General features: G+C 57.2%; 5 protein-coding genes across 5 annotated transcripts; 2 read left to right on the forward strand and 3 right to left on the reverse strand.

Annotated features, from left to right (window-relative positions):
* The first annotated feature begins 27 nt into the window (after positions 1–27).
* Positions 28–2,178, forward strand: KVR01_003919 (uncharacterized protein). Its single transcript, XM_044794520.1, has 2 exons — positions 28–1,146; positions 1,245–2,178. Exons 1-2 carry the CDS (start codon positions 543–545, stop codon positions 2,000–2,002), a joined length of 1,362 nt encoding a protein of 453 aa, XP_044648934.1. The 5' UTR covers positions 28–542; the 3' UTR covers positions 2,003–2,178.
* Positions 2,179–4,087: 1,909 nt separating this feature from the next.
* KVR01_003259 (uncharacterized protein) lies at positions 4,088–6,890 on the forward strand. The gene is made up of 2 exons (XM_044787829.1): positions 4,088–4,612; positions 4,692–6,890. The coding sequence occupies exons 1-2, from the start codon at positions 4,254–4,256 to the stop codon at positions 6,256–6,258; spliced, it is 1,926 nt and encodes a 641-aa protein (XP_044648274.1). The 5' UTR covers positions 4,088–4,253; the 3' UTR covers positions 6,259–6,890.
* Positions 6,891–6,916: 26 nt separating this feature from the next.
* On the reverse strand, positions 6,917–12,311 carry KVR01_003457 (uncharacterized protein). Its single transcript, XM_044782271.1, has 3 exons — positions 10,920–12,311; positions 9,015–10,830; positions 6,917–8,953 (listed from the first exon to the last, which is right to left on the reverse strand). The coding sequence occupies exons 1-3, from the start codon at positions 11,306–11,308 to the stop codon at positions 7,988–7,990; spliced, it is 3,171 nt and encodes a 1,056-aa protein (XP_044648472.1). The 5' UTR covers positions 11,309–12,311; the 3' UTR covers positions 6,917–7,987.
* Positions 12,312–16,301: 3,990 nt separating this feature from the next.
* Positions 16,302–18,312, reverse strand: KVR01_003250 (uncharacterized protein; the record flags this gene model as incomplete). The annotated part of the gene is made up of 5 exons (XM_044792669.1): positions 16,302–17,034; positions 17,092–17,653; positions 17,720–17,778; positions 17,835–18,138; positions 18,228–18,312. 5 exons carry the CDS (start codon positions 18,310–18,312, stop codon positions 16,302–16,304), a joined length of 1,743 nt encoding a protein of 580 aa, XP_044648265.1.
* Positions 18,313–18,967: 655 nt separating this feature from the next.
* On the reverse strand, positions 18,968–19,719 carry KVR01_002976 (uncharacterized protein; the record flags this gene model as incomplete). The annotated part of the gene is made up of 3 exons (XM_044785784.1): positions 18,968–19,135; positions 19,257–19,403; positions 19,639–19,719. The coding sequence occupies 3 exons, from the start codon at positions 19,717–19,719 to the stop codon at positions 18,968–18,970; spliced, it is 396 nt and encodes a 131-aa protein (XP_044647991.1).
* Between the last annotated feature and the right edge of the window lie 281 nt (positions 19,720–20,000).

Consider the following 20,000-nt stretch of genomic DNA (forward strand, 5'->3'; position numbering starts at 1 on the left):
ACTTCTACCTATCTATCTGATTCTGCACACGGGCACATGCAGGTGCACTGCACTTACACACTCATGTATCTCCGTACATGCCTGCTTGCTAATAAAGTCTGTCTAGGTTGGGGACTGCCCAGTCCATGCAGCAGCAGCTAGTGAGGCGCCTTCATCTCAACGGTTTTCTCTTGCCTCATCTCATCCCTCCGAATCCGTCCTCACTTTTTCTTATCTAGCCTCCCCTTCTACCTAACCCATATCCTATTCCGCCCTCTCTCCTCTCTGGTGATCCTTTCCTATGCCGTGTCACATGTTGGCTGGTATTACAAGACATCCTTAAGAGCTATCTGTCCATACTCGAGTTTATTCCGGCCTCTGACTGAAGCCAGGAGGCCCGTTCTCAACCCGGACAGTGACAATGCTGGGTCCGTCTTCCCAGCCATAGAGGTTACTTCCGCGCGGCGCCTCGCAGGTTCTCTTTTGCATAGCCGACAGACTCGGCCTAAACCCAACACTTTGTATATCTAGTATCGCCCTTGCGCGCTCTCGCAAGTGGCCATATGATGCATCAATTACAGCAACCTGTCATCGTCCAAGACAAGGACTCCCGTGACTTAGAGCACCCTCACCCTCGTCACCACCACCACCCGGAGCGGGCGGCATCCGCAGCCATCACCACCACCACGCACCAGCAACACCAACAACACCAGCACTACCGCTCCTCCCACAACTCCTTCCACCACCCAATGGCCTTCGAGTCCTCCCCCTCGGACCCGGAGACAAGCTCGCTGCTCACCCACCCGCCGTCCCTCTCGGACATCCTCGACAACCTGCCGTCCGCCGTCAAGAGCAGCCTGGGCCCGCTCAACACCATCCGCCGCTCCGTGAGCATCCGGAGCTGGGCCTCGTACTTTTACGAGATCTCGTCCAACACGATGGGCGTCGCCGCCTCGCACGAGGGTGCCACAGCAGCCCGCAGCACAACTGTCGTGTCTAGGACCACCAGCACCACCGCCGTCGAGATGCAGCAGCACAGCAACCGCGGCGAGAAGCGCGTCGCCGCCGCCCACTCGCAGGCGCAGGCGCAGAGGAGGATGGCCGAGCCGCCGCATTATGAGGAGGTAGATCAGAGCTTTGGGATCAACAGGTTCTGCGGCCTGCAGGGTAAGAGCCCGCCTCATCCCATCCTTAACCCCCCCCCCCCCCCACCACCCTCTCCACTCAACAACAGCGGGCCAAAAGTGCTGACTTCTCGTGCATAGGCCAGCTGCTGGTCAACAACTCTCTGTCAGACGGTAGGCCCTCGTCACTGCAGGGCCACGCCGCCGCGGGCAGGATCGACCGCAAGGCGTACGTCCAGGGCGTCGCCTGGCTGGTCCACGGGCTCCCGGACGACCTCGACAAGCACGAGCGGACGGAGTTGATAAGGGCCATGCCGCCGTCCCTGTGGGAGGAGGCGCACAGGACGCCGACGTCACGGCAGCCGGGGGCGCCGCCCTACCCATCATCATCATCCACGTCGTCCTCCTCGTCCTCATCATCAACAACAACACCACCACCACCATCAGGGTACGGCTACTACTACCTCGGGGCCAGCAGCGGGGCCATGGGCGAGGCCGGGTGGACCCTGGCCCAGAGGCTCCTGCACGCCGCGTGGCTGCAGCTGCTGGTCCCGCTGCACATGCTGTGGGCGTACGTCCTGGTGCTGCTGGGCCGCGCGGGCCGCCTCGAGCGCGAGTACAAGGTCACCGAGCAGGTCGTCAAGCACTCCGGGGAGCTGGGCTACGGCGTGGGCAAGGGCGGGGTGCGGCTGTCGGGCGTCATCTACAACCACGGCGGCGCGAGGGTCGGGCACCTCGTCACCAACGTCGTCGCGTACACGGCCGACGGCCTGGTCAAGGGGATCAGCGACGGGATACGGGAGGCGAGGTCGGAGAGGCACAGGTGTTGTGGGGGCGGGGGCGGTAGTGGGGAGGAATGTGGTGGTGGTGGTGGTGGTGGTGGTGGTGGTGGTGATTGAGATCCTCACCTCCTCTCTCCTCCGGTGTCATCTCCTTTTGGGGCATGCTGCTAGTTTTTTGTGGCGTTGGTTTTGCATAGAGGTCGGTGGGTTACAAGCCTTGCTATTTCGGTCGATCAGATTTTACTCCAGCGTAAATAGAATACCATACAAAAAGAAAAAGACCATTTTCTAGAGCGAAAGATTGTCGTGTGGCCCTCGGAAGTGTTCTTTGGAAGAAACTTGACCCCAGGTGTCCAATCAAAGTTAGAAATCTGGAACGGCTACATGCAAAGCTACGTTTTCACTTTTGGGTCTGATTCACAGTTAAATGCTCAACTCTTCCAATATATATACAGGCAATTCAAGCCTTGAAGTATTAATCTTTTACTTGACACTCTCAGACTCGCTGGACCGTGAGCATTGGAGAACTTGGTGCCACTCCGCCCTCAGGTACTGTGTTGCTTTGTGCATGTAGCTTTGGTATATTCTGTTTAATGATATGGGAGTCTTCAATGTTGCAGATTCGAATGATCTGGAGTTCTAGAAACATTACTGGCGGACATGAATACCTGGGAATCTAGCCAGAGGCAACCCTCCACTGAAGCCGTCCAACATCTGGTTCCGGTCTTCGTCTCGCCGGCCTTGCCCGGGATTAACTGATGGCGGAAAGGCAATGCTCCTGGCGACATACTTATCGATGTTTATTGTATTAGTCATTACTGCATGTTGGTGCAACCAACAGCATATATATGTTGACAAGGTTGAATTATCCCCGCATAACAAGAAGATCACGCCGCAAAACCCCAGTCGACTCTTCAATGCCAGTGCCAGGCTCGTCATATGGTACACCATGACAGCCTCCTTGGATCGCGTGCCGGTCGAGCTCCTTGAGCAAATCTCCTCTGGACTCAGTGGCCGTGATCTACTCAGTCTTTCCAAGACGTCCAAGCTTCTTTACTCAGAGGCTCACCTTTTGCTTTTTCGGCTTGTCAAGATAACATGGGACGTGGCAGGAAACCCCGAGGAGCCCTCCGAGTGTTACCCGGCTCCTGGAGCTCATTCTCAAGGAACCTGACTACGCCCGGTGCATCAGGAGGGTGGATATCAATATCAGCAGCCACTTGCACTTCCTGTGGCTTGCGAAGAAATGGGTTGAGCAGGGGATCCGATCACCGCTCAGTCTTGATGTCCAACAGGACGACAGCCTGGCCAGACTGGTCAGGAGTACCATCAGCGGGCCTCCACAAGCACAGTCGAGTTCCTGCTGAGGCAAACGCCTGGTCTCCGGTCTCTTGTCTACGACTGCACGAAGCCAACAACCCCAGGTGTCAACCTCGACTATTTACAGTCAGCACTTGGTCACGTCTGCGACACACTCAGACAACTGGTTGTCCGATACAGCCCAGATAACAGCCCATTGTTGGGACTCGCAAGAGCATCCGGTAGGGAGAACCTCCTCCAACTGGGCAATCTGTCCTGCCTGGAGGACCTTGAGATCTCCCTGGGGGTGTTGTATGGCACGACGGAGCCGCGGGATGCGCCCCCGCTCTCTGAGGTCTTACCCGCCAGCCTGAAGCGCCTGGCCATCAACGACAACCTCTGGCAGGGGCGATCGCTCACAGACAGTGAGTGGCGATTGGAGCCCAGCGGGACACTTTTGAAGGCCTTCTTTGGCGGCGGCGCCTGGAGAAGCGCCACCCCGCTGCTGGAGGAATTCGTGCTAGACCTGTGGAAGAACGGCGCGGTCAGGTCAGATGAGTACTGGGGTCGCAGGGCAATCCGGGACGAGCTGCAAAAAATGGTCAAAAGCCAGGGTGTACGGTGCTCGATTCTCTGGAATGATGATGCAGAACCGTATACTTTGGCCCATGTCCTAGAAGGAACGTCTCCATGGACGTCGAACTAATAGTAGACATGTGTTTTCAATTGTGACAGTAAATGTGCAGATGGATTGAATGCATTGCTGCTTGGGTGGCAGGTGGGTCGTCGAGGGGGACAGGGGTGGGGAGAATGGCAGGGGTCGTATCGCCTCGTAATCGATAACGACTTTTTCCGTCAGGTCCCTTGTACCCGCACCTGAACTTTCCCATATGTGCTTCTCATCCGCGCAAAACTTTCCTGCAGTTGGGATTCCTGGGACTGTCACCTCTCGCCACGGCCTTCCTGACCTCAATCAGTTTTTGTTTCTTGGACTTTGAGGGCTAGCTGCGTTCACAAGACAGCACACTTCCATCCCATCCCTTGCTCAACCCTGCCTTTCATTCCCAAGATGTTGAAGAGGCAGTTGCTGCGGCAGGCCCGAACATGTCGCGGCCTGCGCGCGTCTCCCTCCTCACTCTCGGGTCTGGTCTTCAGCGCCTCGCCCAAGCCATCCACTTCCTATAAGCCCGCCGTTCTTTCCACCTCAATCAGCCGCCAGATCATTTCGAGGAATTACTCAAGCGCCGCCGCCGCCGCCCAGCCCCAAGATGGCGGCAACCAGTCCGGTCTCGTCACCCGATTCGCCGACCTCGAGTCGCTCGGCGTCCACCCCAACATCATCAAGGCCATTGTCGATGACATGCGCTACGAATCCATGACAGATGTCCAGTCCATGAGCATAAACCCTGCCCTGCAAGGAAAAGACATGTAAGTACTGCCCCTACACGCTGATACCCCATGATGCATCTGCTGCGTCGCAACTCAGACTGACAACCGCCTTGCACAGTGTCGCCCAGGCCAGGACCGGTACTGGCAAGACCATTGGTTTCCTTGTCCCTACAATCCAGAGGATCATTGCGAGCGACCCCTCGCTCGGATCCCGTAGCTTTGACCGTGCCGACGCGACCAACGTCCGGGCCATCATCATCTCCCCCACAAGAGAGCTCGCAGAGCAGATCGGCGCCGAGGCCCAGAAGCTCTGCCGCCACACCGGTGTCAAGGTGCAGACCGCTGTCGGTGGGATGAACAAGCAGATGATGCTGCGCAGGACCAAGCACGAGGGCTGCCACCTGCTGGTCGGCACGCCCGGCCGGCTCATGGACCTGCTGAGCGACGAGTACAGCGGTATCGACGCACCCAACCTGGAGGCGCTGGTCCTGGACGAGGCCGACCGGATGCTGGACGTGGGTTTCGACAAGGAGCTGCAGCAGATCGTGCGCCTGCTGCCCGACCGCAGGCAAAAGTCCCGCCAGACCATGCTGTTCTCGGCCACCATCCCCAAGGACGTCGTGCAGATTGCGCGTGTCTACGTCGATGCCAACAAGTTCCAGTTCGTGCAGACCATCAAGGCCGACGAGGCTCCTACGCACGAGAGGGTCCCGCAGAACATCGTCCCCGTGGAAGGCTACGAGCACTTCGTCCCCACCATGCTGGAGATCATCGAGAGGGCACAGAACGGCGAGTACGGGTCTGACCCCGTCAAGGTCATGGCCTTCTTCAACAACACGGCCACTGTCAAGCTCATGGACGAGACATTCCAGTTCCTCAGCCGCTCCCTCAGATCCCTGCCACCCACTTACGCCATCCACTCGGGCCTCGATCAGAGGCAGCGGTCGAGAGTCGCCGATAACTTCAGGAAGGCCAAGTCCGCCATTCTCATCTCGTCAGACGTGACCGCCAGAGGAATGGACTTCCCAAATGTCACCCACGTCATCCAGTTCGGCGTGCCCCCGACCCGTGACCAGTACATCCACAGACTAGGCCGGACGGGGCGGGCGAACAAGTCAGGACAGGGCTGGATCATCATCAGGAAGGGCGAGATCCCAGAGGCGAGGCACAAGCTGCCCGGGCTCCCCATCAAGCGCCACGACGGCCTCGAGTGCGCCGCGTTCGACACCCGCAACGCACAGGAGGGCCAGGAGCCCAAGAACTTCAGCGAGGTCGCCCACGCCATGCGCCGCGTGCGCTTCGGCGTCATGAGGGAGGCGTACGAGAAGTACATCATCAGCGCCAGGGACACCACCCAGGACCAGATCGACGCGGTCAACCACTGGGTGACGACCCAGGGCGGCCGCCGGGAGCCACCCCCGGTCTCGACGAGGCTGATGAATGCCGTGCCCCGCCTGCGGCGGATGGACGGCATCACAGTCGAGGATGTGAGGGATAGGGACGAGGGCCGTGGAGGCTTCGGCGGCCGTGACGGCGGCAGGGGCGGCGGCCGCGGCGGGTTCGGCGGTCGTGGTGGTGGCGGCCGTGGCGGCCGCGGCGGCAGGGACAACAGCGACCCGTTCTCCCAGATGTCTGACCGGAGGATGGACGACCGTCCCGCGCGGAGGGAACGTGCCGCCTTCTAAGTAAGAAACAGGTTGAATGGAGGGTTTGGGGGGGACAAAAAGAGAGGGCAAACAACAACCCAAGCGCCAGGATGGACACCACCCCGGGAATTGTCCAAGCTCGCCACCACGGCCAGGCTGGTGCCGAGGCGTCTTGGGGGAGGGGCCGTGTTGGGACCGTTTTGTACAAAAACAAGAACACGACATGGACAGCAGGCTCACGCGACAGGAGTGAGTGGGTGCCTTCGGGTCATGATCACGAGATACCTTTGGGTTGGGATGTGTTATTATAAAAAGAGACAGCCACGATGTGTGTGTGCAGGCGCGGCCCATATCGGGTTGACGCCGGGCGGCCACGACACACATACGGTACACAACCGCCAACCCTTTCTTGCATCTTACCGGCGTTAGGCTGCCTTTGTCAGGGCTTCTTCTGGCCGGGGTTTATAGGGACACAAGCTAAAAAATCACAGAAATCTCCTCTTCCTCTTTTTTTTTTTTTTTTTTTACACTTTTGTGTTTTACTTCGCGATGTTGTTGGCCGGACTGGTTTTCACTGTATCACGAATCTAGGCTTGTGGGGGAGGGGCAAGGAAGAAATTTGGCGGCGCTCTCTCATAGAATGCTCTCGTAATCACGATTTTTCACCACAACTGTAACGCACCCCCCTCTTCCCCTTGCTCCAGCAAGCTAGCTATGTGTGTGTGTGTGTAAGTGTGTGTGTGTGTACGAGTGAACAATTGACCCGGTCGCCAAGTATTTCACCCGCTGCTTGCTTGCTTGCTTGCTGGCCACCTCAACGTGTGCGTTATGTGCGTGTGTGTGTGTGCATTCATCATTTCCCAAGTCCCCATCTAGTAGAGGATAGATGATATGATTCCCTTCCTCCATCTATCCTCTCTTCCCAACGTGCCGCGCCCTGCCCGCCTGCCTGCCCGCCCCTTGCTTTTCCCGAATCCCCTTCCTTCCCTTATGTGTGTTTGTGTGCAGCCAACACCAAAGAACACAACAAAAAAAGTTATTTTCTGCTTTCATGTCCTCATCCGTTTCAACGTCTGACCAAGATATCTTCGCTGATAAGATAAAAATAAGAATATGAGGTGTGGATGAAACGGTAGTGAGATAGATGATGATGATGATGATGATTCGAGGCGGGTAGATAGGTAATGGATGACAGTGGATGATGCAATATGAAAATAAAACAATAAGAAAAAAAGCCCAAGAGTTCGTCCACCACAGAGGGCAGGAGGGTATAAATTGGGCAGAGAGGAGGGCGCAAAGGAGGAAAACGAGAGATAAAGAGAGGCCAAGACAGAGAGATAGAGAGAGAGGGCAAGGAAATGATGGAAGGGAAATTAAAAGGGAAAAAAAATAAAAATAAAGCACAACGGCCATCCTCCGCCTTCCCATTCCACCATACCATATGCCCCTTTCCGACTTTCCCATATACACACTGAGAGACCTGGTAGTCTGTCTGTCTGATGAACATTCGGGCCGGGAACAAGAAAACACGCGTGCTGCCAGCCCTGCCGCGCACGCAAAGGGGGGGGATATCATCATTACACGGTGCGCCCCTCGGACCCCCTTCCCAATCCTTCCGAACCAAGAACCAAAAACCGTTGGGGCCGTACCAGCTTGTTCCAGTCGTTGTTGCAAATCTTGTATGGTCCTTTTCTTCTTTCCTCTTCCCCGTTCTTCTCGATACAGTATTCTGTCCATGGGCTTCTCGTCACCACCACCAGTGATCTGATCACAGCACGCCGTTGGACCCGGCTCCGCCCTGCTGGCCGCCAAAGAAGAACCCGTCGAAGAGGTCATACTGCTGCCCGTCGCTAAAGTCGTGGTGCAGGCCCTCCCAGCCGAGCCCGAACCCAAAGTCCCCGTTCTGGTTCTCCTCGACGCCGTCGGGCAGGTTGCCGTTGCCGTTGCCCGTGACCTGGTTCAGGAAGTCCATGCCCTGTAGGTCGCCAAAGTTGAGCTGCCGCGCGGGCGAGAAGCCGCCTGCCTGCTGCTGCTGCTGCTGTTGGTGTTGATGCGGCCCCTGCGACTGTGCCAGGAACGCCGCCATCTGAGCGGCTGTGGTAGCTGGCGGCAGCTGGGACATATTTGGCCGGCGTGCTGCGGAGCCGGTTGTGTTGGACGAGGGCGAGCCCACGCCTGGCGGCGTGCGCACCGCGGTCGGGGATGGCATCAACGACGGATCTATCGCGGAGGCGTCGGGGCTGTTTCCGGCCTCGGGTGCGGTGACGCTGCTGCGCGGCCCGCCCGGGACGGACCGCATCATCGAGAACCCGTCCGATTCCGCCTTGAGGTTCGGGAGTGAGTTCATTCGCTGCAGCGCAGACTGTATTGGCGGCAGGTGCGAGCTTGATGATGCGTTGGCGTAGGCATCCCCGATGCCTGGCAGGCCGTACTGCGATGCTGCCATGAGGCCGCGTTCACTGCCGCCTTGGTGGTGGGGATGTCTTTGACCTTTGGTAGAGGCCGTGTCGCTCCTGGCTGCCCAGTCACGCTGGTCCATGCTGTCTCTTGATCCTTGCCTTTTGTGGGGGAGGACCTGGGGACCGAACCCACCGGTGGAGTTGGCCATTCTGATGGTTGCCCGCGCAGTACGGTCAATTGCGTCACGGCATGCCTCAGCTGGGGGACACTTCTCGCTGAGGTCTGTGAAGACCGATGTTGCAGCGAGAATGGTGAAATCTACTTCATCCATTGTCTGTGCCATGTTGTCAGTAGGGCTTGCCTATGCATGATTCACAAGTAGTAGTAGTACTCACCAGACGGCTTCGCACGATTGGCGAGTGCCATATCGCGTACAGGTATGATATACCCGCCATGAATATGTGATGTGTGGCCAGGTAGGTGTAGTTGATGACACCGGCAATGTGTAATTGCCTGTACAGCCGCATGATCTTCTGCCCAGCCTCGGCAACCTTCAGGTATATTCTGTCCTCGTCTTCCCTAAGCTCGGCATTGTGAACATTGGGGCTGTTGACTTCCATCGACGTGTTGTACTCGCCCTCGAACATCGCAGGCACGCTGAGACTCTGTCTGTACAGCATGACCACGGCCTGCCAGTAGTTGAGGTCGAGGAACTCGGTGGAGAAACCGACACCCGTGCGCTGCTTTGTTGGCGCGGATTCTTTCCAGTGATATAACCTCTTGTCGATATCTATTCTCCATGCTCGGAAGGATTCGTACTTTGAGAGGAAGGGCGATGGGAGGCTGGTGTGCATGTAAGGGTTCTTGACGTTTTGACCTGAGGCCCTCGCGGCTTGGGCTTGCTGGTACTGTAAGACCTGCAGGATTTCTGACTGGAGCAGACGCAGGCGGAAGTAGTGGTGTGCGACGAGTTTGTATGTGGGCTGAGCGGCGAGATCTGGAGGGGGCTCCTTGAAGCCTTCGGGAGTGACGTAGACGTCTTCCAAAATGGACGGGAACTCGGTCGTGATGACCTGGTCCGAAATGCCAAACGGTCTGCCGACGCAGATACTCACTAAGCGGTCAAAGGAGTAGGTAGCCCACCAGAGACGCCTTCTTACATCCCGGATGAACTCTCTCCTGCCCCGCTCGCGCTGCTGTAACTCGTATTGGGGCCCCGAAACCTCCTTCAGGCCAGCATCGACGTCCTTGCCGTCCTCATAATGCAGACCAAGGTCGACTGCAAGCCTGACGGCAACACCGACAATGTACCACAAGCCTGGTGGAACAGGCCTAAGCAGTGCGAAGTTTGCCAGGAGCAGCACCGCTTGCAACTCCTCCAGCCCACCACCGCTGTTGTTCAGACAGGCCTCCAGGTGGACGATCGCGCTGGCGTGGTACTCCTCTGGCTGCGCTTGCCTCGAAGACATTTTCCCCTCGCCAGGCTTTGCCTGGCTGTTCTGCGTCTCGTTCTTGGCCATGGCTCCCATGATGATTCCACCACCGATGGCGAAGACCATGTTCAACATGTATAGCTCCTTGGGCCCGCGCTGGGGGTTCTCCGCGTAAGCCTGTTCGAACAGCCTCATGAACTCGACCTTGTGCAGGATAGGTATCTGTGGGTTCGCATGCTCGAAGTACAGGTTGACCAACGCCATGCCGACCTCTCTGTCCGGGAATGGTGCAGGGTGGATGGTTGGTTTTGTGTGCAGGCCGAAGAAGGAATCTCGCATAGTGGTACCAATCCCGGAATTGCCGTTTCCTCCCGTGGGCTTGTATGGGCGCACCCCGGCCTTGTCGGAAGTAGACTTGTTGTCATTGACTGACGACTGTACAGCGGCAAAGACGACACGCGCAAAAGATACACCGGAGGTAGACCCAAGATATCTCGGGTTTGCTGTGCCTTCCTTGCCGTGTGTGATATCGGACTTGGACACCAGCCTCTGCAGCCTGGCCTCGTCGCTTCTGTCACCAGCACCGCCGGCGGCGGTGATACTATCCATGGTGTCCGAAGGTGCGGGCGCCGCAGCCTCTGTTGGAGACCTCACAGATGCGGAGTCGACGCCCATGCGTGAGCAGTGTTCTAGGTCGTTGGCTGGAGGGAAGGGGATGTTATTTGCGCGTAGTAACGCCTCGAGCTGGTCCACCCGCGTCTCGAGATAGAAGACATAGCTGATTCACACAAGGTCAACCTCGGTGCCCCCCAGAATCCGGTGGCTGCTGGGAGGGAGAAGACGGGGATAAGCTCCTGGACCACTCACCTGCGAGGTATTTCCTTCTTTGTTATGGGGTCGTAGCCAACGCAGGCGACATTGGCCTTCTCGCAGCTCGCGCAGCTCGGCAGCTTCTGGTCGCACCTGTTCTTGCGGAGGCGGCAGCGGTTGCAGGCACTCACGTTCCGGAAGTTGCTGCTCTGGCCGACCTTTGCACTGGCGCTGCCGGCGAGGCTGCCATCGTGCTTGGAGCCGCCGCCGAGGCCGGCGCTGAGGGGCGGGCCGTCGCCGTGCTGCTCGCTGGTGGCCGGGGAGGGGCCCGAGGTGGCGACGTTGAGGGACGGGGGCGAGTCCTTTTCGGAGCGCCGCTCGGGCGAGGACTGCCTCAACCGCTTGGCTGGATGCATCTGCGGAGAAGGCAGGGAGTTCTCCGGCATCTTCTTCCGGCGCGAGGCGGGAGGGTTCCCCGGGTAATCAGCCGCGGGCGTAGCTGCTGCTGGTGATCGCTGCTGCTGCTGCTGCTGCTGCTGCTGCTTGGTCTCTCTGCTGGGGTGGCGGGCAGATAGCTCTCGACTCAAAAGCTAATTCCTGCTCCTCCTCTTTCGGCCGGCGTCCATTCCCCGTCACCGCCGGGCCTTGATTTTTTTCTGAACCTGGGAATCGGACCCGTGCTCAGGGTCGGGCTTCTCTCTGGCTTGGGCGAGGTTGAAGTCGAAATCGAAATCGAAGTCGAAGGGTTACGTAATGAGGGACTGGTCGGCTGGATGCAGGCCGAGGGAAGAAGACAGAGGATAGGTCAGTCGGCTCGTCTCGTCTGAGGTCGCGTCGTCCCGAGTGGCAGTGACAGGCAATGAATGACTGTGTGTGGCCTGTGTCTGTCCGGTGGACGAGGTGGCAAGGGAGCAGCAGCAGTGGTGGTGGTGGTGGTGGACTGGGCTGGCCTGTCCTTGTCCTTGTCCTGGCTTGCTCTTTGGGTGGCTGGTGATGGGCGGTTCGGAGGGCGGAGGGCGGTGGGCGGTGGTCGGTGGGCGGTGGTCGGTGGTAGGTGACGAATTGATTCTCAGGCGGGCACAATCAAGGCTGAACGGGCCATCATTTGCAGCTCCAATCCAGGGGCCCGGTTAGTAGGTTGGTTCAGGCGCCCAGATGTTGTTAACCCGGCGATAAGCTTGTGGCGTCTTGTCTCATCAGGAATTGGAACTCGAGCTGCCCCGGGCGGGTTCAGGCGGAGACGAGCAGGAACAGGCGAGATGAACTGAAGCCAACGACTCGACGGGATCAGCTTCTGGAATTTCTGGAAGGCTTCCGATGGGCCGCAACAGCTCGACTCCGCGACGAGGGTTGGGCGGGCACACAGAGGTTACACGAGTGGGAGGGTTGGTTGCTTGTTCGTCGTCGACGGGCGGTTGGTTGCGCAAGGCCGGGCAGGGCAGAGCAGAGCACCAGAGCAAGCACCAGAGCAGCCACAGCCAGGTAGGCAGGCACGAGGGCAGATAGAGAGAGACGATAGATAGATAGACAGACAGACTAGACTACGGATACCTACTACCACTGCAGGCCATAGTGGATCACTTCCAAGTTACAGGCAGACATATAGCACCACATCAATCGCAATAGCAAGCCGGAGGATTTGATTTGAGTTTTTTTTTTTTTTTTCTTCAACCATCTAAGATAAGATAAGATACAGTAGACTAGATGAGATGCTTGGGATCTGATCTGGGTTTGAAGTTTGGCGCGCACGCACTTGGTCCTAGCCTGGAACTAACTGATGGCGACCATATCGGCCTGACTGACTGACACACACGGCTAGCCGCGACGACAAATGCGAGATGGACAATAGCCTAGTACTATGTAGATGATTTGCATGCAATGCACAAAGGGAACAAGGGGCCCCAAAAGAGGGGAAGCAACCCCCATGTCATGACCCTTTGCCCGCGCCAGGGGCCAAGACGACACCCTCTTTTTCTGGCCTTCCTCCATCACATATCAGCACGTCCGACCCTCAAAAGATACAAGATAAGCAAATGGGCTTATACCTCATTGGCGCCCCAAAACCCGACCGCCTCGCTTGCCTCGTTTCCCACACTAGGCGTGCACACCACTTAGTACACGGACTACGCATGCAGCCTTGCTAGTGCTGGAGAGTCGGTCAGTCGCAAGGCCGCCGGGACTGGACTTCAGTAGCTGGGCAGATGTGGGAGGCGGCTTGTTGGTTGTTGCCGTTGACGACTTTCCCCTCTTCCCGTCGTTGCGGGAACCGACCGCTACTCACCTTGCCCGCACCGAGGCACCTTATTTAGCCTCCCCCAGCTCAGCCCAGCTTGCCCAGGTAGGGTGTGCGCCTAACTGGATGCAGCCTAGGCGCGCCTCTTCTGCACAGTAGTACATGTGCTGTCTGATTTGTTGGTACGGCCAGCGTACCCAGCAGTGGTCTAGCCAGACAGAGACTACCCAGGAATCGACTTACACATACAATAAAACTTATTAAAGTCACATGTAGATGCTACCGCATAACACGCTTCCCAACGTCACCTCACCCAAGCATAGCAACCTACCTATGTACGTAGCATGTCGGCATATCATATTCGATCGTGTCCCCATATATAACGCCCAGGCCCGACGCAGCCTTCTCACCGGTTCCTCCCCGAACCCACGCCCACGCGTCCGGGACGTCTCGCCCGCGCCAACAAGGTTCGGTCTGGACCAGTCCACCAGCCCACCGCCGGGGCGATGGGCTCGGGGAACTCTGCAGGGCTGGGTTCTCATTACACCACCACCCATGCCATGCCCATGTTTAGAAACAGCGACGACATCAATATCACCCAAGGCAAGAGCCGACTACCACCGCACAACCACCGTCCATTGTCGCCCGCTCTGCCTGACCGTCTAGACGTGCGGCGACTCCCTTCGTCAGGGGGGGGGACGGGGGACGAGGGACGGATGAACGCTACCGTAATGGCGACAGTACATGAGACTCACCTGCGATGTACTTACATACATACATACATACATATACACATATATACATACATGCATAGCATGTCTTGCTTTCTCCCCAGCAAGGCCAGGCCACCAGGCACGGCCCATGACGACACGACATGTGCCGGAATTACGATCCTTCGGGAAAATACCTACCCAGGCTCGCATCTGCACCACACAGGGGGGGTTTAACGCATGTAGACTCGGACCCGATCTTGCAACCGGCCGCCCGCCAACCTAATAAGCACCCAATCTGTATCTCTATCATGTCCCGAGGTCCCTGGGGTAGCTAGCTAGCCCTGACCTTCCTTCGCCTCACCTCACCTCGCCTCGCCCTGCCTCGCCTCATCTCTGTCCGCCCCCCAAACCCAACCCTATTATTTTTTCCCCTCCGTTTTGGTTTCGGTCTTCTCCCTTTCCGAGGTAACCTTGGAAGGAATCAAGTGTAATGTAGCCGCGGCCCTCTCCCAAGCTGACCACCGAAAAAACCCCAAATCCACCCCCGGCCGGGGGGGGATCAAAAACCAACAAAACAACCACCCAGGGCCGCGGGATCGCGTTTCAACACAAAAGCTTCTCGGCCTCTCACCCTGCGCTGGGCCTAGCTCCCAAACTCACACCACAGCCCACCCAGGCTGGCCGGGGCGGGGTGCAGATAGATATCCCAGGTTGATTATTGCATACATACATACTGTGGTATAGAAACGCCAGGGGAGGGGACAGGCGGAAGCAAAACCCCGATCCCACCTCCCTCCCTACCAGGCAGGCCAAGCTTACGGAGGGCCCGTGGGGTTTCTCCCTGTGCAGACGGCTTCAGGCCCTTGAAAGCTTCGAAACCATTTTTTTTATAAAAAAAAAACATGTATGCATGTACACATGTCGCCGGCGGAATGTGACGCTGAGTCGGCCCGGCTCAAAAAAGGCCCGCGCCCGCGTCCGCGTCCGCGTTATGCATAATGCGACACTTGTATGGAAGACTAGGTAGACAGGATACATAGACGGTATGCATAAGCGAAAGAGGTAATAGACACACGAAAAAAGTTTATCAAGAGGTATGCAATATCATTGGTAGGCGGATTTTAAAAAGAGTAATGCTTGGGAGATCCTCCTAGTGTCGGGGGCCCTGGTATCATGAACAATGACTTCTATGAAAACGGTAAGACGACATGCAGACTTTGGTGCGTCGAAAAAACAATGAAACCCAATATGCGTTTGCCATGAGGTGGGTGGGTGTTGGGAGGGAGGTGGTGGTGAAAGCAAAGGCCAGAAAAAAGTCATGGGTGAAAATGTGGAGGAAATGAAACCTGTCCATATCCAATGCCAAAAAAGAAGAAAAGAAATCTGTCTGCTGCTGCTGCTGTTTGCTACTGTCCGCGTAGCAAAAGTGTGTGAAGTCCATCTTCCCCCGTCCCATGTTTGTTCCCCCCCAGATCAAGTGTCCCATCCCAACCCGAATCCCCAATATCCCCCCGGTACCGAATTCCCACCCCCTCCAGAAACTAAAAAGAAATGACAAAAGACCCTGATTACTGGTTCCCAATCCCTCCCTCCTTGCACCCTAGCCATGTCCCATGTTGTCTGGCTGTGATGTCTGTTGTTTTTCCCCCTGGGCGCCGTGCTCGAAAATACAAAAATGGAAAAGGTGTGAAAAGGGCAAAACAAGAAAAAGAAAAGGATTCCGAAGAAAATACATCGTCTCGGGGGAAAAAAATAAAAGAAGTGATTCCCTGCTTTTCCCAATGTTGCCCCTAGTTTTTGTCTTTGCCCGAACAAGATCCCTTCTTGACCCATCCGAAAAATGAAAACGATCCGAATTTTTTTGTTGGTTGTGCGTGATCCGGTAAAAGCAGAAGTCCCTTGGGTCTCGCGCTCTGGCTGGTCAGAGAAGATAAGGGAAAGATGAGGGTCGGGTCCTCTTTCTCTTGGTGTTGGTGTGTCTGACAGGGGGTGGTGTGTGGTTCCGGCTAAAGCAGTATGGATGGGGAAGAAAAAGCAAGGCCGGCGATGAGGAATCTGAAAAGCTCATCTGGGGATCGGACCCGGCGAACCGTCTTGTTGTTGCTCCATTGCTCCGTCCTTCTGGGAAGGGGAAAAAAACCCATCAAAAAAATGTGAGAACTGATCGGGAAAAAGGACCAAATAAATGTGTTGAAAGAAAACACCTCGGGGCGCAAAGAAACCCCGTGGCTCCAGTCTACCGCTCCATTAAAACGCAAACCGTTTCGCCCCGTGGAAGACGAGGCAAAAAGTAAAAACAAAGGTTCGAAAAAGTAGAGAATTCGTGAGTCGGCATTAGTCTCGCAGGGGCTCTGCAGCTCCTGACCAGTCGTCGTGGGCGGTATTGCGGCTCGCCTTGCAAATTCCTCCCTGCCGGTTGAGAGAGAGGGAGTGTGTGTTTGTTGTGTGTTGGTTTGGTGGAGTGGGGTGGAGCAAGACAGCGCTACTACGCTCTCACAGGTCGGCCTGGCTGGCGCGGCGCACCATGTCGATGCTGAGCCGGCCGGGCACGACCTCGGGCTGCAGCTCGCTGGCGGCTGCCACGGTGGCAGCCTCGGTGGCCGCCTCCTCGTCCTCGTCGACCTTTTCAGCGTCCATGCGGCCTTTAGGCTCCGTGATCTGGAAGCTGAACAGGGCGCCTGCGATGGTCACAAGCCCGTTGCACCACCAAGCGAGGCCCGAGTACCCGGTCGAGAGGCCCACAGCGTACAGTGCGCCGGTGATTGTGGGGCCGAAGGCACGGCATAAGCTCGCCGTCGAAGCCGCCACTCCGTTGATCGTCCCCAGCGTCTGCAACGTCGGCGCCGAGTTCGTGAGCAGGATGGCGTTGCTGGGGTAGGCCATGGATGAGAACGTGCAGCGCCAGACCACTGCAATGTACACGCCCACCATGCGCAGGTTGTCGGGCAGGAGGACGAGGTATGGCGTGAAGAAGTATAGGAAGAAGTAGGTCATGGCGAGGAGTCGGAAGAGGTGGAGAGTGCCGATGCGCTTGACGACGAACGGGAAGAGGATGACGGTGGCGAAGAGCTGGTAGATACCCTGCACGGACAGGATGATGCCGATCGTTTTCTGGTCCATGTCGAAGCCGTCCACAAACTTGAACGGCAGGGAGATCGGCTGCGTTTCCTTCGGGGTGGGCGAGCTGAGGAACACGGGGAAAAGCTGGTCGAAGGCCATGGTGTGGCTAGAAAACATTGTTAGCTCGCAGAGAACACCCCAAGGTGGCTCCGGGATCACCTACAATGCCAGGATTCCGTAGGAAATGATGTTCATGATGACCGGCCTCGTGAAAGCCTCCCTGGCGGGAATGCGAGCCTTTTCCGCCCTCTCGGTTGACGATCGCAGGCGGTTGTCGACGTCGTCCGCGTCGAGCAGAGGTTGTGCCTCCATATCTGCAGCCGGTGTCGAGGAGAGCAGGGGCGAGTTCTCTGTCGTGCGGTAGTCGGGCAGGCCCTCATGGCCACTGAGCAGCGAAGAGGTCTCAGAAGCATCGTCGTCCTTCGTCACCTCGCGCTTCCGTGTGAAGCGGCGCGTGATGCACTTGCCCAGGGCAAGTCCCGGATCGTGGCGGCTCTTCTTGTCGGCGTGCGTCTCCTCGAGGAACAGGATTCCGATGATGACGCCAAAGACGCAGGTGGCCGCGCTGAAGAGGTTCGGTAGCAGGTAGGGGTATTTCTCCCAGATCGTTCCCGTCGCGAAGATGGATGGCATGTTGATGCAGGGTCGCGCGAGGTTTCCGCCAATCATCGGTCCGGCGATAGATCCTAGGCACCAGACCAGCGGCATAATCGTATACGCACGGGCTGCTCAATATCAGCTTGGAGTCCGCTCGTCAATGGCAAGCGGATTAAGATTTGTTGCCAACTTACGCTGATGTTCCTTGACAGTGACAAGCTCGGCCACGGTCGTCTGCAGGACCCCAATGTTGCTTCAGAGCGAGTCAGTCACTTGTTCCTAGGCACAGGGCGCGCTGGCTGAACTTACCCGTTCAACAGACCGCCCAGGGCCCTCGCGATGAGTGCCACCCAGATGTTGGGCGCAAATCCGAAGACCAGGACGCTGATCGCCGTGCCGGCCAGGCCGGTAAGAAGGACGGGCTTGCGTCCAATTTTGTCGCTCAGTCGTCCCCAGAGCATGCCCGTCGAGAACTCGGCGAACGTGAAAGCCGACGTCACCATTCCGGCGTAAAATGAAATGTCCTTCTCGTTGACGCCGAAATCTCGTACCATGTAGTAGATGTACGGAAATATCGACATGAACGCTATGGGCTCACAAATCCGGCACATGGCTGAATTCCCCTTGTCAGTACAGGCGGGCGAGCACAACTGCCCACGTCTCCGCGCTTAGAGACGGGCACAGGCTAGGCATTGAACGTACCGAGGACCAGCATTTGTTTGGAGGGAAAAGCAGGCTTGGGCTTCATGGCCCGTCGGCCTGGAATGTTGCGACGCATTGAGGCCATCTTTGCACTTCTCACTGCACTTCTGGGGGTTATTGGGTGTGGGTCATCCGTCAGGATGTTATTCTCAAGGGTGGCGTCTATCTCGAGATATCGGGGAGGGCGCCGGTGGAAGTGTGGACGCTACTGAGTGCCTGAACATATAATGTTTCTCAGAGCTCGGGGAGGTGCTAGTCCGCCTCGTCCGTAATAAACAGGGCGAGTCTGGTGTAACGGATAGGATCAATCACGAACACGGGTCGTGGGATAAGTGAGATGTGGTGGCTGTGGAGCCGCGGGTCTATGCAACAGGAAGCGGTTGTGGGTGATTCTAAATGCTCCAACACTGGCACGGGGTGATGCAATGCCAACACAGAACAGCGGGATTCAGGACGCTGTATGGTGGTTTTCGAACTTCGGACACACAAGAATTATGGGAGGGGGGTCATAGGAACAGAGTTAACGCAAGACGAGAGAAAGAGGCAGCGTAATAAGTATGCGGAGGGAGAGGGTCGAGATATGTATGACACAGGGGAGGGAGGCCGGGCGGCGGTACATAGTACATAGTACATCGTACCGTCAGACCCGACGAACAGGACAGGGATACGTAGCAGGAAACACTTTATTTTTTTCGGGAAATATTACAGAAGGAAATGAAACAGGCGGTGACTGAGAGGGCTCAGCATGACGGACAACGCGGCGAGCGATCATCCTCCCGGGGAACAGGCTTTACATTTGCGAGGCCTGGCACAGCCAGGGAGCCGGCAGGTTGGCGATGGGGGAACGCTCCGGGATGATGGACATTGACAGGGAAGGCTGGGACATGGCGTGGACACGGTGAGAGGGACTGTGAGCCGACAAGGGCAGAAAAAGCAGTGTGGATAGGGTGGGACCATTCCCATAGCCGTGGTTTCGTACCTGTTCAGCTCAATGAGCTTGTTCCCTGCCGACAGACAGGACAGGCAGACTGCTGCCATGCCATCCAGAGCACGGTACGGTACCAGTCCAGCACCAAGGCCGGATCCAGGATGGTCGCACATGGGCGTCGCCCAGAGCTCCATGACCTCCTCCGCGGGGGGGCGCGGGAGCGAAAGGTCGGACATTGGAGACGGACGCTGGCGCGCAAAGTACGTGCGTGCGTGCGTTGCGCCGTGCCGTTCTCAGGGAAAATTTGCGTTTTGCTGCCCTATGGTGGGACTGGACTTTGGATTGACTTTTGGGATGGGTGGGTCCATGTCGTTTCTAATCAAGAGGATCTGGATCCCCAAGAACCCTCTCCCCTGTCCAAAACGTGATGGAGGCTGCTGGGATACCCAGTCCGCCATCATCCCTTTCGCTGCATAACGCTACCAAGGTGACGTTGACGTTGACAGGGCCCCAGAAGGAGGTACCTCGAAAGTACCGGCCGTGACATTCACCGCCGCCAGGCATCACGGGACGGTTTGATGCATGTCAGTATGGAGAAGAGCCGGGCCGTGGCTACCCAACCCTCGAGCTGCGAGATGCCCATTCATCACGAGGCAGCTTCTAGCGCTGCTACTGTGGGCGCAGTCGCCCTGATTGGAATACTCTGCCATGCAAAATAAGTTTCCGATCCACTCCGATTTCATTAGTCCGCATTGTCAGCCCATCAACGAGTTGCTGCTTCATTTTTCTGTCTTTACTTCTGACCAGAGAAGTCACAGACCGGTGAGACTGTCCAACGGTCCACG

This window comes from Diaporthe batatas (genome assembly GCF_019321695.1).
Source record: "Diaporthe batatas strain CRI 302-4 chromosome Unknown Contig00003, whole genome shotgun sequence".
NCBI lineage: Eukaryota > Fungi > Ascomycota > Sordariomycetes > Diaporthales > Diaporthaceae > Diaporthe > Diaporthe batatas.

What these genes read in the sequence shown, in the direction of transcription:
- KVR01_003919 (XM_044794520.1), top strand. Translation starts at nt 543, where the DNA reads ATGATGCATCAATTACAGCAACCTGTCATCGTCCAAGACAAGGACTCC. An exon ending in CAGGTTCTGCGGCCTGCAGG is followed by an intron (nt 1,147 to 1,244) that starts GTAAGAGCCCGC and finishes TCTCGTGCATAG; the next exon opens with GCCAGCTGCTGGTCAACAAC.
- KVR01_003259 (XM_044787829.1), top strand. Translation starts at nt 4,254, where the DNA reads ATGTTGAAGAGGCAGTTGCTGCGGCAGGCCCGAACATGTCGCGGCCTG. An exon ending in GCCCTGCAAGGAAAAGACAT is followed by an intron (nt 4,613 to 4,691) that starts GTAAGTACTGCC and finishes CGCCTTGCACAG; the next exon opens with TGTCGCCCAGGCCAGGACCG.
- KVR01_003457 (XM_044782271.1), bottom strand. Translation starts at nt 11,308, where the DNA reads ATGCCGGAGAACTCCCTGCCTTCTCCGCAGATGCATCCAGCCAAGCGG. An exon ending in AAGAAGGAAATACCTCGCAG is followed by an intron (nt 10,831 to 10,919) that starts GTGAGTGGTCCA and finishes TGTGTGAATCAG; the next exon opens with CTATGTCTTCTATCTCGAGA. An exon ending in CAATCGTGCGAAGCCGTCTG is followed by an intron (nt 8,954 to 9,014) that starts GTGAGTACTACT and finishes AACATGGCACAG; the next exon opens with ACAATGGATGAAGTAGATTT.